The sequence below is a fragment of the Thalassophryne amazonica genome, chromosome 1 (genome assembly GCF_902500255.1).
Source record: "Thalassophryne amazonica chromosome 1, fThaAma1.1, whole genome shotgun sequence".
NCBI classification, from domain to species: domain Eukaryota; kingdom Metazoa; phylum Chordata; class Actinopteri; order Batrachoidiformes; family Batrachoididae; genus Thalassophryne; species Thalassophryne amazonica.
The window spans coordinates 17,120,203-17,137,259 of NC_047103.1; the positions used below are offsets into that span (position 1 = coordinate 17,120,203).

The 17,057-nt window shown below is 41.7% G+C and overlaps 1 protein-coding gene across 1 annotated transcript in view; it reads left to right on the forward strand.

Moving 5' to 3' along the window:
- The window catches only part of myo3a (myosin IIIA), a 182,750-nt gene that overhangs the window by 110,629 nt on the left and 55,064 nt on the right, over positions 1–17,057 (forward strand). Inside the window, exons 18-20 of the mRNA XM_034166350.1 lie at positions 1,987–2,113; positions 2,291–2,501; positions 13,579–13,726. Coding sequence (XP_034022241.1) covers positions 1,987–2,113; positions 2,291–2,501; positions 13,579–13,726 — 486 coding nt within the window. The remainder of the gene's footprint in view (positions 1–1,986; positions 2,114–2,290; positions 2,502–13,578; positions 13,727–17,057) is intronic.

Sequence of the window (17,057 nt, forward strand, 5' to 3'; positions counted from 1 at the left end):
TTAATTAAATTGTCCTGCATGTGGTCCTTAAAAACATGTAATTATAAGCAGGGCTTTAAACCAGAATTTTCCCCATCTGGTTCATTCTGAACAGAAGCGGTATTTTAACATTTCCAGTTTTGAGTTCCACCCCAAAATTGATATTCCCAAACTGGTTAGAACAACAAAAAAATTAAAATTGTTCTCGAATCAGTTAATAACGCTCCATGTCAGCTGTGGGACACTGAAAACACTGTATCTGTCAGACCTGTATGTAGCGCTGTAACACTCCTACAAAAAATGGAGAAAACAACACAGCATACTGTAGCAGGTAGCAGAAGCTACAACTTTTCACAATGGGACACTGAGTAAAATAAAGCCTTTTAAGAGAAAAGGGGGTCCCTGCTGATCACCTGAAATAGACTTATTGTGTATTTAAATTGAAGCAGTGTGTTTCTTGTATTTTTAAAAGACACGGCACTGTGTTGATCTCTGCCTCGCAGAGAAGCCTGAGGTACCAAAATAATGGACTGAGCACTAACCCAATGCTGCCCATTGATTGGCTCCGCAGCAAAAGCTAATAACAATAACCCCAAACCATAACCCCAACCATAACAAGGCTGTCTATGTATAAATGTTATTAATACAGCTACGTACGAATAGCCACTCCCTAAAACTATTCACACACTGAGCAAATATAAGGTCTAAATCTGACCTGTTACATCATTTCAGTCAAATTCATCATCATTACATCAACGTGTGATGAAATTACCTTATTGTGGAAATTACTGAAGAAACAGGCCAGTCTCACGTTTGTTTTTTTGTTTTTTTTTTGTGCTCCTGTGACGAAATGAGCCAAATTTTCGTAACGGGTTTTTTTTTAAAACTCTATTCCTAACCCCACTCCTACCCCCGACCCTAACCCTAACTATAACCTAATCTTACTCCTTCCCCCCACCCTAACCATAACCACCCCCAGTCTTCACTTCACTTTTAATTTCGTGCAGCCATCACGGAATGAATTAGAATGAATTTGTGCTGCCGTGACAAAAATGAGGTGCTTTTTGCTGCTGAATCACGACTTGCCGTGAGACCAGGTTGGAGGAAACGCAGAATTTTTAAAGAAGTCCCTCAGTGTTTGTCTGCTCCAAGCGCATTTCTCAGCCTGAACCAGAGAACTCCAGCTTTGTGTCCCATCAACAACAACATAAATAAGTTATTTTAAAAGTTGATCCCAGCAGTCAGCCATCTGACGTATCTTCCGCATTCAGCTCGCGACAAAAATAAATCCTGTTTGATCCATCAAGACAAAAAAACAAAAAGGATAATAATGACCCAAATAAATGCAGTGCTTTTAAAGAAGTCCGTCGATGTTTGTCTGCTCCAGGTACGTTTCTCAGCATGAAACACAGGACAACAGGCAGAAGTGAACCTTCCTAGTCTTCTTCAAGTTTATTGACGGTTTGCAAACCAACACGGTGCATTACCGCCACCAACTGTTTGGGTGTAGAGCATTAATGGAGTCTGACATCCTCACTGGGTCATTGTAAATGGAAACCTTTTCAAGAATGACATAAATAACAGTATTAGCTGGTTACCATTATTTTAAATAAACAGTTCTGTTCCACAACAAAAATATAAAGTTTCTGGTTTTCTTTTCATTCCACGAACCGGTTTAAAGCTTTGATTATAAGACTTCTGATTGATTTGTGGTTTTAAATCCAATTTCAAAACCTGTGAATTGATTATGAATCAGCTTTATTTTGTTTTGGTCAAAAATACTGTTGAGACATGAATTTAACCATTTCGGCATGTCTGTCACACACCCCCCTTAACATTTTTTTTTTAACCCAAGTTTGTAGGGCATTATATGATTATGTTCATTTGAAATCAAGATGTTTGCCAAAATGACACCTTGGTTGATGCTGTTAAACTGAACGGTTGATGATTAATTGAATATTTTCACGCCTCGGCCGCGTCACATCTTCTGTTCTTGTCTTGCTGCAGGAACTGGGCAGCGTTTACAGCACGCTCGCTGCCATTCTTAACGCCGGTGATATTGAGTTTTCTCCGGTTGCCTCAGAGCATCACACAGACAAGAGCAACATCTCCACCACTTCGGTGTTAGAGAACGGTGAGAGGCTGAAATGGTTACACTCCCCTGTGTAGTATGATGATGTAAACTCTCCTTTTCACTGATGCTGCTTATTTGTTTTTAAAGTTAATTTTACGTCTGTGTACAGATCATTAAGCACATAGACTCACATTCTGGACTTTTTGGTAACTTTTGTTCTTCTCTTACCTCATGTAGTGGCGTCATTGCTGCACATCTGCTCAGATGAGCTCCAGGAAGCTCTGACCTCCCACTGTGTTGTGGCCCGGGGCGAGACAATCATCAGGTCAAACACTGTGGAAAAAGCCGCCGAGGTGAGGGACGCCATGAGCAAGGCTCTCTATGGCCGCCTCTTCAGCTGGATCGTCAACCGCGTCAACGCGCTTCTGCGACCTGACAGCCACCTCGGGTGAGATCGGGATCTGCAGATGTGATTTGTTCTTGGCTGCCATGAATGCAGAAATGGGTCATCTTTTTGTTGAGCCTGCATTTGTGGAAAAAGTATGAATGTGGGATGTGATGATTAGTCATAGATCCAGAAATTCTCAAACCAGTGAATTCTTTCATCCAATACCATGTAGCATCCACCCACTTTGATTACACCCACCCTTACAGTATAACTCAAGATCTTTAGATCCAATTTGTCCCAAACTTGTTAGAAGGACTGAGGGTCATCTAAGGACAAAGTAGTTCAGCGTTCAGAAGAATCAGTCCAAGGTTAAGGTCAAACATCAAGGTCATGTTTTTGAGCCAATGCTAAGATGTATGGTAAGATTTATAATGGCTATCTTGAAGAAACGATGAACTAATTGGTGACTATTAAACACTAATATGATGTCATGCATCACATTTCCATTGGTCACATGACATTTGACGAAGCTCATTGAGATAAGGTATTTTGTTATGTTGTTATAAGTATCAAAGAATGTCACTGGCATAAGGTCTCTTTGGAGACTCCTTGGGTACTGATGCAATGATGGATGAGTGTGTCAAATGGATGGTTACTTATGGCGAATCGGATGAGAGGTATCAGACTCAGGGCCCGTCCACATGGAGATGAGTTTAGGCGTATCCGCTAAAGTTTTGTATTGTATTGGTTTTTTGTCCTCAGATAACCAGCATTTTTGGAGGCTGAAAATGCTACTTTTTGGAAACGGATCCCAGAGTGCATAAATGCCAAAATGCCACATTTGCAGTTTTGTGTTGTGAAATATTATGTCATCAGTATACAAACACAGAAGAAAAAGAATTCTTCTGTGTTTGTATACAGCGTGCAAGCTTTATGTGGATGCTCCTTGTCTTTTCTATTTTTTGTGGGAGTGTTACAGTGCCACATATAAGCCTGGCGTATATACTACAGTGTTTTCAGTGGTTTCATGTGTACTCAGATATTTCTTGAAACAGTGTCGTGTTTATGAAACACATTTTGAAAATTACAAAGAAAAATATATATGACCTTTATCTTTTTTGTTTTCAAGAGAAATTTTTGTTTCCATTGTGGACAAGGCATTGGAGTAGTAGCATCAGTCAGAGTACTGAGGGAAAGTCAACTGCAGCATTCTGGCCGTGTGGCACGCTTCTCTAGGTACAATCCAGCGTGCTGGGAAAGGCCAACACCACATTTCACCTGTGTGCAGCAGACAGATTGCTATTATCAGGAGGATCTGTGGCATCGTGGATGCAGCAGCATACCAGCAGCATACTGCATCAGTGCATGCTCCCAGACCTGATCTACTTACAGATATACAATGGGTACTATTAAACATGAATATGAAGCAGTGTACTCGCTTCATATTGGTCATATAGCCTTGAAAGGCAAGTAAGTAAATAAGTAAAGTTTATTTGTATAGCACCTTTCAAGATAAAATCACAAAGTGCTGTAGAACAATTTAAGAACACAGAAATCTAGAAGCACTCGGAGAGCACAAACCTTCACCAAGGCCATAGGGTCACTGACGTCACATGGAATATCCTTTGACAAAGAGACTTATTCCACATCGTTTCAGCCATCTACCCTCATGTTTCAGATTCAGTGGTTAACCCTCTGGGGTCCGAGGGCATGTTTTGGACAGTTCACTCGCCTGGCATAAATGTTTTATTATTGCTGTTAACAGCTCTCCCTGCATCCCACAATCAAGTTTTATTTCTCTTTTTTTCAGGACAACCTGTACTTTCAAAATATATATGCTATAGTTGTGTTTTATGTGTAATAAAGGTTTACAATCAGAAATAAGAAAGGAAAAAATAAAGCAGAAATAATTTTCCACACACGTTTATTGAAAGCACACAGCAAACTATAATAAACAACTGTTTTGACACTTTATAATGATAATTTTTTAGGCTCTTGTGTGAAAGACTGTACAACAAAAAGGTTCAAACAATAAACACAAATGCACATTTTGAACAATATATACAAAATGGTCTATGCGTTTTGTTTGTCTTCATCTCAAAGCAATTTCTGTCTGCTTTTACACAAAGGTCACATCACAAACTTCTACTATGAAGTTGACTGTGTGTTTGTTCTCTCCTGCTCTGAAAGCAACATTCACACTTCGAGGCTCATTCAATTTGAGGAGCGGCTCCTCTCCCTCACTCCATTGATATGGTAAACGGTGCTTTACACCAGAGCGAGAGAGCTTACCACAGGCTTATCCAGTAACATTCACAGGAATGTTCACAGTATGAGCAATCCTCATACTCACATACTGTTTGAGCACGTGAGATTGTATGAGAGGCTCTCCGTCTGCTCCGTCTGTTCACTTTCACTTTCGCTGTGCGTAATAATGCAGGGCACATTGGAGCAGGCAGGGGGCTATTCAAACGGGCCAACTAGTAACACATCACTCCTAAAAATAATCTTTGGTATGTCACGTGAGGTGAATCTGCCCTATGATTGGATTTTGGAAAACCATGTGACAGTGAACCAATTCTGATTGGACACTCACATTGCTCATGTCATCACACAGCTTCTATGAGGAGTACAAAGATGGTGAATGGTGGCTCGAAAGTCTGCGGAGTTAAATTTTCAGCAAAAAAAAGAGTAAGTTTCTATCTGATGTCATTAAAAAGTTATTTATAATTTAGTAAAGCTTGGTCTCAGCCATCATATATGACGGCGTCGGCCCCAGAGGATTAAACCTTTAGGTCTTCAGCTAATGTATTTATGACGAGAAACTGCATGAACTACACAAGTTTTTTTTTCTAATAAAAAGTTTATTCAATGAGGAGAAACAAATGCTAAATTATTGTTGTGTCGTAACTTAATTTTTGTTCAGCCTTTGTGACCCGTCTTCATGAAGTTAGATGCAAAAATGTTGAAATTGGCCCTATCCTGCAATTACACTCAACAAAAATATAAACGCAACACTTTTGGTTTTGCTCCCATTTTGTATGAGATGAACTCAAAGATCTAAAACTTTTTCCACATACACAATATCACCATTTCCCTCAAATATTGTTCACAAACCAGTCTAAATCTGTGATAGTGAGCACTTCTCCTTTGCTGAGATAATCCATCCCACCTCACAGGTGTGCCATATCAAGATGCTGATTAGACACCATGATTAGTGCACAGGTGTGCCTTAGACTGCCCACAATAAAAGGCCACTCTGAAAGGTGCAGTTTTGTTTTATTGGGGGGGGATACCAGTCAGTATCTGGTGTGACCACCATTTGCCTCATGCAGTGCAACACATCTCCTTCGCATAGAGTTGATCAGGTTGTCAATTGTGGCCTGTGGAATGTTGGTCCACTCCTCTTCAATGGCTGTGCGAAGTTGCTGGATATTGGCAGGAACTGGTACACGCTGACGTATACGCCAGTCCAGAGCATCCCAAACATGCTCAATGGGTGACATGTCCGGTGAGTATGCCGGCTATGCAAGAACTGGGACATTTTCAGTTTCTAAGAATTGTGTACAGATCCTTGCAACATGGGGCTGTGCATTATCCTGCTGCAACATGAGGTGATGTTCTTGGATGTATGGCACAACAGTGGGCCTCAGGAGCTCATCACGGTATCTCTGTGCATTCAAAATCAATCAATCAATTTTTTTATATAGCGCCAAATCACAACAAACAGTTGCCCCAAGGCGCTTTATATTGTAAGGCAAGGCCATACAATAATTATGTAAAACCCCAACGGTCAAAACGACCCCCTGTGAGCAAGCACTTGGCTACAGTGGGAAGGAAAAACTCCCTTTTAACAGGAAGAAACCTCCAGCAGAACCAGGCTCAGGGAGGGGCAGTCTTCTGCTGGGACTGGTTGGGGCTGAGGGAGAGAACCAGGAAAAAGACATGCTGTGGAGGGGAGCAGAGATCGATCACTAATGATTAAATGCAGAGTGGTGCATACAGAGCAAAAAGAGAAAGAAACAGTGCATCATGGGAACCCCCCAGCAGTCTACGTCTATAGCAGCATAACTAAGGGATGGTTCAGGGTCACCTGATCCAGCCCTAACTATAAGCTTTAGCAAAAAGGAAAGTTTTAAGCCTAATCTTAAAAGTAGAGAGGGTGTCTGTCTCCCTGATCTGAATTGGGAGCTGGTTCCACAGGAGAGGAGCCTGAAAGCTGAAGGCTCTGCCTCCCATTCTACTCTTACAAACCCTAGGAACTACAAGTAAGCCTGCAGTCTGAGAGCGAAGCGCTCTATTGGGGTGATATGGTACTACGAGGTCCCTAAGATAAGATGGGACCTGATTATTCAAAACCTTATAAGTAAGAAGAAGAATTTTAAATTCTATTCTAGAATTAACAGGAAGCCAATGAAGAGAGGCCAATATGGGTGAGATATGCTCTCTCCTTCTAGTCCCCGTCAGTACTCTAGCTGCAGCATTTTGAATTAACTGAAGGCTTTTTAGGGAACTTTTAGGACAACCTGATAATAATGAATTACAATAGTCCAGCCTAGAGGAAATAAATGCATGAATTAGTTTTTCAGCATCACTCTGAGACAAGACCTTTCTGATTTTAGAGATATTGCGTAAATGCAAAAAAGCAGTCCTACATATTTGTTTAATATGCGCTTTGAATGACATATCCTGATCAAAAATGACTCCAAGATTTCTCACAGTATTACTAGAGGTCAGGGTAATGCCATCCAGAGTAAGGATCTGGTTAGACACCATGTTTCTAAGATTTGTGGGGCCAAGTACAATAACTTCAGTTTTATCTGAGTTTAAAAGCAGGAAATTAGAGGTCATCCATGTCTTTATGGATCCTGCAGTTTAGCTAATTGGTGTGTGTCCTCTGGCTTCATGGATAGATAAAGCTGGGTATCATCTGCGTAACAATGAAAATTTAAGCAATATCGTCTAATAATACTGCCTAAGGGAAGCATGTGTAAAGTGAATAAAATTGGTCCTAGCACAGAACCTTGTGGAACTCCATAATTAACTTTAGTCTGTGAAGAAGATTCCCCATTTACATGAACAAATTGCAATCTATTAGACAAATATGATTCAAACCACCGCAGCGCAGTGCCTTTAATACCTATGGCATGCTCTAATCTCTGTAATAAAATTTTATGGTCAACAGTATCAAAAGCAGCACTGAGGTCTAACAGAACAAGCACAGAGATGAGTCCACTGTCCGAGGCCATAAGAAGATCATTTGTAACCTTCACTAATGTTGTTTCTGTACTATGATGAATTCTAAAACCTGACTGAAACTACCTTTCAAGAATTTTTGAGAGAAAAGGAAGGTTGGAGATTGGCCTATAATTAGCTAAGATAGCTGGGTCAAGTGATGGCTTTTTAAGTAATGGTTTAATTACTGCCACCTTAAAAGCCTGTGGTACATAGCCAACTAACAAAGATAGATTGATCATATTTAAGATCGAAGCATTAAATAATGGTAGGGCTTCCTTGAGCAGCCTGGTAGGAATGGGGTCTAATAAACATGTTGATGGTTTGGATGAAGTAACTAATGAAAATAACTCAGACAGAACAATCGGAGAGAAAGAGTCTAACCAAATACCGGCATCACTGAAAGCAGCCAAAGATAACGATATGTCTTTGGGATGGTTATGAGTAATTTTTTCTCTAATAGTTAAAATTTTGTTAGCAAAGAAAGTCATGAAGTCATTACTAGTTAAAGTTAATGGAATACTCAGCTCAATAGAGCTCTGACTCTTTGTCAGCCTGGCTACAGTGCTGAAAAGAAACCTGGGGTTGTTCTTATTTTCTTCAATTAGTGATGAGTAGAAAGATGTCCTAGCTTTACGGAGGGCTTTTTTATAGAGCAACAGACTCTTTTTCCAGGCTAAGTGAAGATCTTCTAAATTAGTGAGATGCCATTTCCCCTCCAACTTACGGGTTATCTGCTTTAAGCTACGAGTTTGTGAGTTATACCACGGAGTCAGACACTTCTGATTTAAAGCTCTCTTTTTCAGAGGAGCTACAGCATCCAAAGTTGTCTTCAATGAGGATGTAAAACTATTGACGAGATACTCTATCTCCCTTACAGAGTTTAGGTAGCTACTCTGCACTGTGTTGGTATATGGCATTAGAGAACATAAAGAAGGAATCATATCCTTAAACCTAGTTACAGCGCTTTCTGAAAGACTTCTGGTGTAATGAAACTTATTCCCCACTGCTGGGTAGTCCATCAGAGTAAATGTAAATGTTATTAAGAAATGATCAGACAGAAGGGAGTTTTCAGGGAATACTGTTAAGTCTTCTATTTCCATACCATAAGTCAGAACAAGATCTAAGATATGATTAATGTGGTGGGTGGACTCATTTACTTTTTGAGCAAAGCCAATAGAGTCTAATAATAGATTAAATGCAGTGTTGAGGCTGTCATTCTCAGCATCTGTGTGGATGTTAAAATCGCCCACTATAATTATCTTATCTGAGCTAAGCACTAAGTCAGACAAAAGGTCTGAAAATTCACAGAGAAACTCACAGTAACGACCAGGTGGACGATAGATAATAACAAATAAAACTGGTTTTTGGGACTTCCAATTTGGATGGACAAGACTAAGAGACAATCTTTCAAATGAATTAAAGCTCTGTCTGGGTTTTTGATTAATTAATAAGCTGGAATGGAAGATTGCTGCTAATCCTCCGCCCCGGCCCGTGCTACGAGCATTCTGACAGTTAGTGTGACTCGGGGGTGTTGACTCATTTAAACTAACATATTCATCCTGCTGTAACCAGGTTTCTGTTAGGCAGAATAAATCAATATGTTGATCAATTATTATATCATTTACCAACAGGGACTTAGAAGAGAGAGACCTAATGTTTAATAGACCACATTTAACTGTTTTAGTCTGTGGTGCAGTTGAAGGTGCTATATTATTTTTTCTTTTTGAATTTTTATGCTTAAATAGATTTTTGCTGGTTATTGGTGGTCTGGGAGCAGGCACCGTCTCTACGGGGATGGGGTAATGCCATCAATAAAATGCACCTGTGTTCTTCGTCCATAACAGACACCTGCCCATACCATAATCCCACCGCCACCATGGGCCACTCGATCCACAACATTGACATCAGAAAACCGCTCACCCACACGACGCCACACACGCTGTCTGCCATCTGCCCTGGACAATGTGAACCGGGATTCATCCGTGAAGAAAACACCTCTCCAACGTGCCAAACGCCAGCGAATGTGAGCATTTGCCCACTCAAGTCGGTTACGACAACGAACTGGAGTCAGGTCGAGACCCCGATGAGGACAATGAGCATGCAGATGAGCTTCCCTGAGACGGTTTCTGACAGTTTGTGCAGAAATTCTTTGGTTATGCAAAGCGATTGTTTCAGCAGCTGTCCGAGTGGCTGGTCTCAGACGATCTTGGAGGTGAACATGCTGGATGTGGAGGTCCTGGGCTGGTGTGGTTACACGTGGTCTGCGGTTGTGAGGCTGGTTGGATGTACTGCCAAATTCTCTGAAACACCTTTGGAGACGGCTTATGGTAGAGAAATGAACCTTCAATACACAAGCAACAGCTCTGGTTGACATTCCTGCTGTCAGCATGACAAATCTTGCGACATCTGTGGCATTGTGCTGTGTGATAAAACTGCACCTTTCAGAGTGGCCTTTTATTGTGGGCAGTCTAAGGCACACCTGTGCACTAATCATGGTGTCTAATCAGCATCTTGATATGGCACACCTGTGAGGTGGGATGGATTATCTCAGCAAAGGAGAAGTGCTCACTATCACAGATTTAGACTGGTTTGTGAACAATATTTGAGGGCAATGGTGATATTGTGTATGTGGAAAAAGTTTTAGATCTTTGAGTTCATCTCATACAAAATGGGAGCAAAACCAAAAGTGTTGCGTTTATATTTTTGTTGAGTGTATAAAGAATCATTAAAAAATTACTGGATCTGGATCGTGTTCCGGATCATTACCAAAATTTAATGACTTCTAAGTTAGGCCAAGATACATCCCTGGTAAAAATTTCATTGAAATCCATTGAGGATTTTTTGAGTAATCCTGCTAACAAACCAACCAACCAACCAACCAACCAACAAACAAACGGACACGACTGAAAACATAACCTCCTTGGCGGAGGTAAAAATACAGAAACTAAAAACAGCAATAACATAAAACTAGTTAAAAGCAAGTCTGTACAAATAGGTCTTGAGCTTCTCCTTAAAAGTTCCAACAGAGTCCACAGAATGTAGGTGTAGTGGCAGTGCATTCCACACTTTGGGTGCCACAACCTCAAATAAACAGTCTCCTTTGGTCTTCAGCCTTGACCTTGGTACAACCAACAGGTTCTGGTACGAGGACCTCAGAGACCCGCTTGTTACATATGGGTGCAAGAATTCAGTGATGTAAAATAGTGTTTGGCCGTGCAGAGCTCTAAAAGCCATCACCAATATTTTAAATTGCAGTCTGAACTGAATTGGGAGAAAAAACAATCTAGCGCTGACACAGAAATGCCCACCCATGTCCTTAATCTGTCAATTAAAATACCATGATCAACAGTGTCAAAAGCTGCAGACAGATCCAAAAGTACAAGTATCGAATATTCACCTGCATCTCTGCATTAAAATATCATTTGAAACTCTAAGAAGAGCTGTTTCAGTAGAATGCAAGTGACAGAACCCAGATTAAAATTTGTCAAGAATATTGTGTTCAGCTAAAACAGGTCCACCTCATTTCGAATGGCTGCTACAAGGAAATGATTAAAGATACAACTAAAGATGGATCTGCATTGGTCCTGGCACTGCAAGCAAACTTTTCTTCAGTTTGGGACATGGCTATCACACCTATGGACTGGAGAGAAGGACTTGATAGGACCTTTGACCTTTGTTGACCTTGAAAGGACAAACTCAAGGTCGCAACTGTTTATCTCAAACAATTTTGAGCCAGTATGGATTCAATGTGCCAGAAGGATTATCTGTTCATCACGGGGAAAAAAATCTTTACATTTCGGACAGAATGAATCAGATTTTATAGTAACAGAGAACCTGATGTTATGGTTTCACCGGATTACAAAGAAATCATTTGTTGCACTCACTGAGAAGCCATTCTATTTGTACACTTTAGGAGTGGACAGAATAACATGACACCTTAATAATCAAAATCTCAACATTGACAGAAAAGGAAAAGCATGACATAAAGGAAAGAAGAAGAGGTGCACATGTGAATGAGAGGACTCCGAACCAAACTGGTAAAGTTCTCCAGGCACTGGGATAAAGTTAATATTTTAAAAATAATGATGGTTTGTAAGGAACATGAGAAAAAGGTTGATGGGGCAGCTTCATTGACTACGTTTACATGCAGCCAATAACCCTTTCATAACCCTTTCATAACCGGAATATTAGCAATAACCCGGTTGCGCACGGCCATGTAAACACCCGCAAAACCCCGAATATGCTCATATTCGAATATGCTCTGTTGGAAGCCTTAAGGACAAGTTGGAACATGTCCAGCTGTTAAACAATTTCTCAGATACTCAACTGAAAGCCATCAAAAGCCGCCTGGTTTTTACAAATGGTTATCAACACGGAGGTGTTTTTCCTGTGGCGGCACGCCGTGCCGGCTGCCTGCCGACGCGCCAATCCGTCCGCACGTCTTTCATTACAAAATCTCCTTTAACTGTGGAATGTCCGGATAAACTGCTGATCCCGAGCTCTTCTGAAACTTCTCTGTTCTCTCACGATGTCCTGGGTCAACAGAGGCTTAAATTTGGAGGTTTTCAGCTCGAAACAGGCTGACGACGGCGCCTCAGAGCGCGGTGCGACGTCCCGTGGGAAGTCCTTAAAGCAACAGCAACACTCCATAATCTCTCATCAGCCGTTAAAATTTTCACCGAAAACCAGCTGAATTTCTCGAATGGTGTCCACTTCGATCTGCCTCACAGGTTCTGAAAAAATTTTGATAAAGCAAAGCGCCAGTCTCTCAGGAAGAAGTCAGACAAAGGAATTCCGACGAGGGGGATGGACCACTCCTCACTCAAAGCCTGCCCACAGGCAAATGACGTAACCAACAGGCGTGAAAAAACTCACGCATGCGCACGAGGATTCAAGGTTGGCTGATGTAATCGCACGTGATTCAAATCCATATAGTTTTTGAAAAAAATAAAAAGGTACGTTATTTTTCTCACAGACCTCATATGCAGCGCACGCAACCCACCGGACACCACAGAAGCAGATGTAAACAGCGCATTGTGTTCTGCGTCCTTATCAGGCGGGCCGGTCACGGCACCGGTCGGCATCAAAGCGATTGCTGTGCCTCCGATGCGCTTACTGAGTCTGCGGGCTCGGTAGGGCCACTCACACCGCCACTCTCTCTGCTGTGCGGAGCTGCGCCAACTCTGGCAACAGGTCCAGAGACTACGCTCGCTGTTTTGATGGGGATATTCCAAATGATACCAATGACCATGTATACAGGAGTAACTCTGTCTGCTTAAGCATGTAAATGGGTTATTCCTAATGATTCAGAAACTGGAATATTGACCTTAACCCAAATATTAACTGCATGTAAACGTAGTCACAGTAGTTGTGGTTACTGTCAAGATACAGTGAGCAAGAGAAAGATAAGACAAATGGCCTTTGAATGAGAAACAAATGTGAAACATTAATAAGAGCTTGTGTTTCGATGAGGTTCTATTTAGCTCAGAAATGCTTAAACAGGATTAATTTGAGAAGTGCACCTTGATTTTTTTTGAAAAAGACAGAACTGTCTATGTCTAGTAGAATTCAGGGGACAGAAAGAAACAGGTGCCAGAGGCTGCAATGGATTTGTTGTTTTCTTTTGTTTTTTGGGCTTGTCCCATTTTGCTTGGGGTCACCACCAAAGATCTGGTATGGATCTGAATTCTGACTTGTCAGATGTTTTATATAGGACGCTGTTCTAGGTGCTAGTCCAAGTGCATGAGGAAAGTGGGGCATGTGTCATCACGAACCAGGGTTTTTCTTGCTCTAATAGCAACTGCACTACCTCCGTACACAGTCATGCTGTCCACCAGAGGCCACCACAATAAACAGGGTACAAAATATGATCAAGTTTCTTCATTGTTCTGTTCAACAGGGAGGATGACAAGGGCTTGAACATCGGTATCCTGGACATCTTTGGTTTTGAGAACTTCAAGAAAAACTCTTTTGAGCAGCTCTGCATCAACATCGCCAATGAGCAGATTCAGTTTTACTTCAACCAACACATATTCGCCTGGGAACAGGTAAAGTGCAACTTCTAGATGACTTGTCACTTTAGCCAAAGTGTTCTGAATGCTCGAATACCACCAGGAAGGTACTCTGTGTGCATTATTCACCTTGGTACCACCTCATTTCCATCTAAATGGTGATAACATGTCATCATTTGTCACTAGACACATTAAGAGAAATGGCAGCCAGGGGTAAAATATGCTGTTGTCTTTATTTAGGGGAGAATGGGTCTCTTTTATGGGATCTCTTGGGTGTGTTTTGCCTTGAGGGGCCAAAGAATGGTTTGCTAATATTAAATCATTTAGTCTCGCCCATGGTGAAGTACAATAAATCATCCCAAATGAGGGTCAATTAGGAGTTGATGACAGTTAGCATCAGATTTTAAATTCACTCTTGGGAATCATTGGCATCGGGCCCAGATACAACCCCAATTCCAATGAAGTTGGGACGTTGTGTGAAATGTAAATACAAAAAAAATACAATGGCTTGCAAATGCCCTTCAACCTATATTCAATTGAATACACCACAAAGACAAGATATTTAATGTTCAAACTGATAAACTTTATTGTTTTTGTGCAAATAGTTGCTCATTTTGAAATGGATGCCTGCAATACATTTCAAAAAAGCTGGGATAGAGGTATGTTTATCACTGTGTTACATCACCTTTCCTTCTAACAACACTCAATAAGTGTTTGGGAACTGAGAACACTAATTGTGAGTGTCATGATTGGGCATAAAAGGAGCATCCCCAAAAGGCTCAGCTGTTCACAAGCAAAGATGGGGCGAGGATCACCACTTTGTGAACAACTGCGTAAAAAATACTCCAACAATTTAAGAACAATGTTTCTCAATGGTCAATTGCAACGAATTTAGGGATTCCATCATCTACAGTCCATAATATATTCAGAAGATTCAGAGAATCTTACCGCAATTTTCAGAGGATTTTACCACGTGGGCTCAGGAACACTTCAGAAAACTATTGTCAGTTAACACAGTTCATTGCTACATCTACAAGTGCAAGTTAAAACTCTACCATGCAAAGCAAAAGCCATACATCAACAACATCCAGAAACACCGCCGCCTTCTCTGGGCCTGAGCTCATTTAAAATGGACAGATGCAAAGTGGAAAAGTGCCCTGTGGTCTGATGAGTCCACATTTCAAATTGTTTTTGAAAATCATGGACGTCGTGTCCTCCAGACAGAAGAGAAAAAGACCATCCAGATTGTTGCTAGCGCAAAGTTCAAATGCCAACATCTGTGATGGTATGGGGGTGTGTTAGTGCCCATGGCATGGGCAACTTACACATCTGTGATGGTACTATCAATGCTGAAAGGTACATCCAGGTTTTGGAGCAACACATGCTGCCATCCAAGCAATGTCTTTTTCAGGGACATCCCTGCTTATTTCAGCAAGACAATGCCAAGCCACATTCTGCAAGTGTTACAACAGCGTGGCTTCGTAGTAAAAGAGTGCGAGTACTAGACTGGCCTGCCTGCAGTCCAGACCTGTTGCCCATTGAAAATGTGTGACGCATTATGAATCGTAAAATATGACAACGGAGACCCTGGACTGTTGAACAACTGAAGTCGCACATCAAGCAAGAATGGGAAAGAGTTCCACCTACAAAGCTTCAACAATTAGTGTCCTCAGTTCCCAAAGGCTTATTGAGTGTTTGCACAAAAACAATAAAGTTTATCAGTTTGAACATTAAATATCTTGTCTTTGTAGTGTATTCAATTCAACATAGATTGAAGAGGATTTACAAATCATTGTATTCTGTTTGTATTTACATTTTACACAACGTCCCAACTTCATTGGAATTGGGGTTGTATATGAGTACCGGTGCCCATATTGCAACCATCTACTCACAGCATGAAGGGATTGTGGTGTGCTGTGAGATCAGTGCTTATATGAAATGAAATAATCCAGTGGATGAAAATGTGGAACTTAAGCCCATTTTAAATCCATGAGCAGAAACACAAGGGGAATGAGATCCTACAAGTTCTTTCTTTAATAATTTATAACTACGAGGTGGAAGAGGAACAATACAGGTTCCATCCTGGCTATGGAGCAACCAACCAGCTCTTCATTCTCACAAGGATCCTGGAGGGTGCCTGGGAGTATGCCCATCCAGTTTGCAATGGAGTGTGAAGCGGCTGAGATGAGGATCAGCACCTCTAAATCTAAGGCCATGGTTCTCAGCAGGAAACCATTGGATTGCCTTCTCTGGGTAGGGAATGAGGTCTTACGCCAAGTGAAGGGTTTCAAGTACCTCGGGGTCTTGTTCACGAGTGAGGGGACAACGGAGCGTGAGATTGTCCGGAGAATCAGCGCACCAGGGCATTCGCTCTATGGTACTGTTGTGACAAAAAGGGAGCTGAGCCAAAAGGTGAAGCTCTCGATCTACTGGTCAATCTTCGTTCCTACTCTCGCCTATGGTTATGAGGGTTGGGGCATGACCGAATGAACTAGTTTGTGGGTACAAGTGACCAAAATGGGTTTCCTTAGGAGGGTGGCCGGTGTCTCTCTTAGAGAAAGGTGAGAAGCTCTGTCTGTCTGTGTAGAGCCACTGCTACTTCGCATTGAAAGGAGCCAGCAGAGGTGGTTCGGGCATCTGGGATCCTCCCTAAGGAGGTGCTCCAGGCACATCCAGATGGAAGGAGACCCCGGGGAAGACCCAGGTCTAGGTAAAGAGATTATATTTCCACACTGGGGAAGTGATGGTCTAGTGGTTAAGCATTGGGCTTGAGACCAGAGATCCTTGGTTTAAATCCCAGCCTGACTGGAAAATCACTAAGGGCACTTGGGAAGGTCCTTAATCCAGCTCGAGCTGGATTCAAAACAGACCGCTGTCTAACCGGATAGTGTTCAGATCTGTTTGTCAAATCTGGCTCATCCAGCCAGATTGAGAAGTGTGTGTGCGTGCGTGCGTGCGTGCGTACATGCATGTGTGTGTGTGTGTGTGTGTGTGTGGTTCAGGACATGAAAGCGTGGGTGTGTGATATGGACATGTGTGACACATGGAAGGAAATGCATCCAGCAGATTTTCTTGGCTCAAAGGTGCAACAAAGAAAGGTTGTTTGCTGTCCTCATCATTGCAACCACAATGAGTGCCACCACAGTGGAGAGGACACTGTGGGCACAGACATAGTCGCTGTGAGCACAGACATAGTGAGGAAATTTATCATCATGATCCCAGAGCTAGCCAGATTCTAGCCACATTGGCCTTAGTGAATCCCACTCAAATCCGGCTTCCCCACAGAGTATATATGTCTTGAAACTGGGAAAGTCATTCTACTGAATGTAGGTCTTTGTGTTGCCAGTGGAAATGTAATGTCATCCGA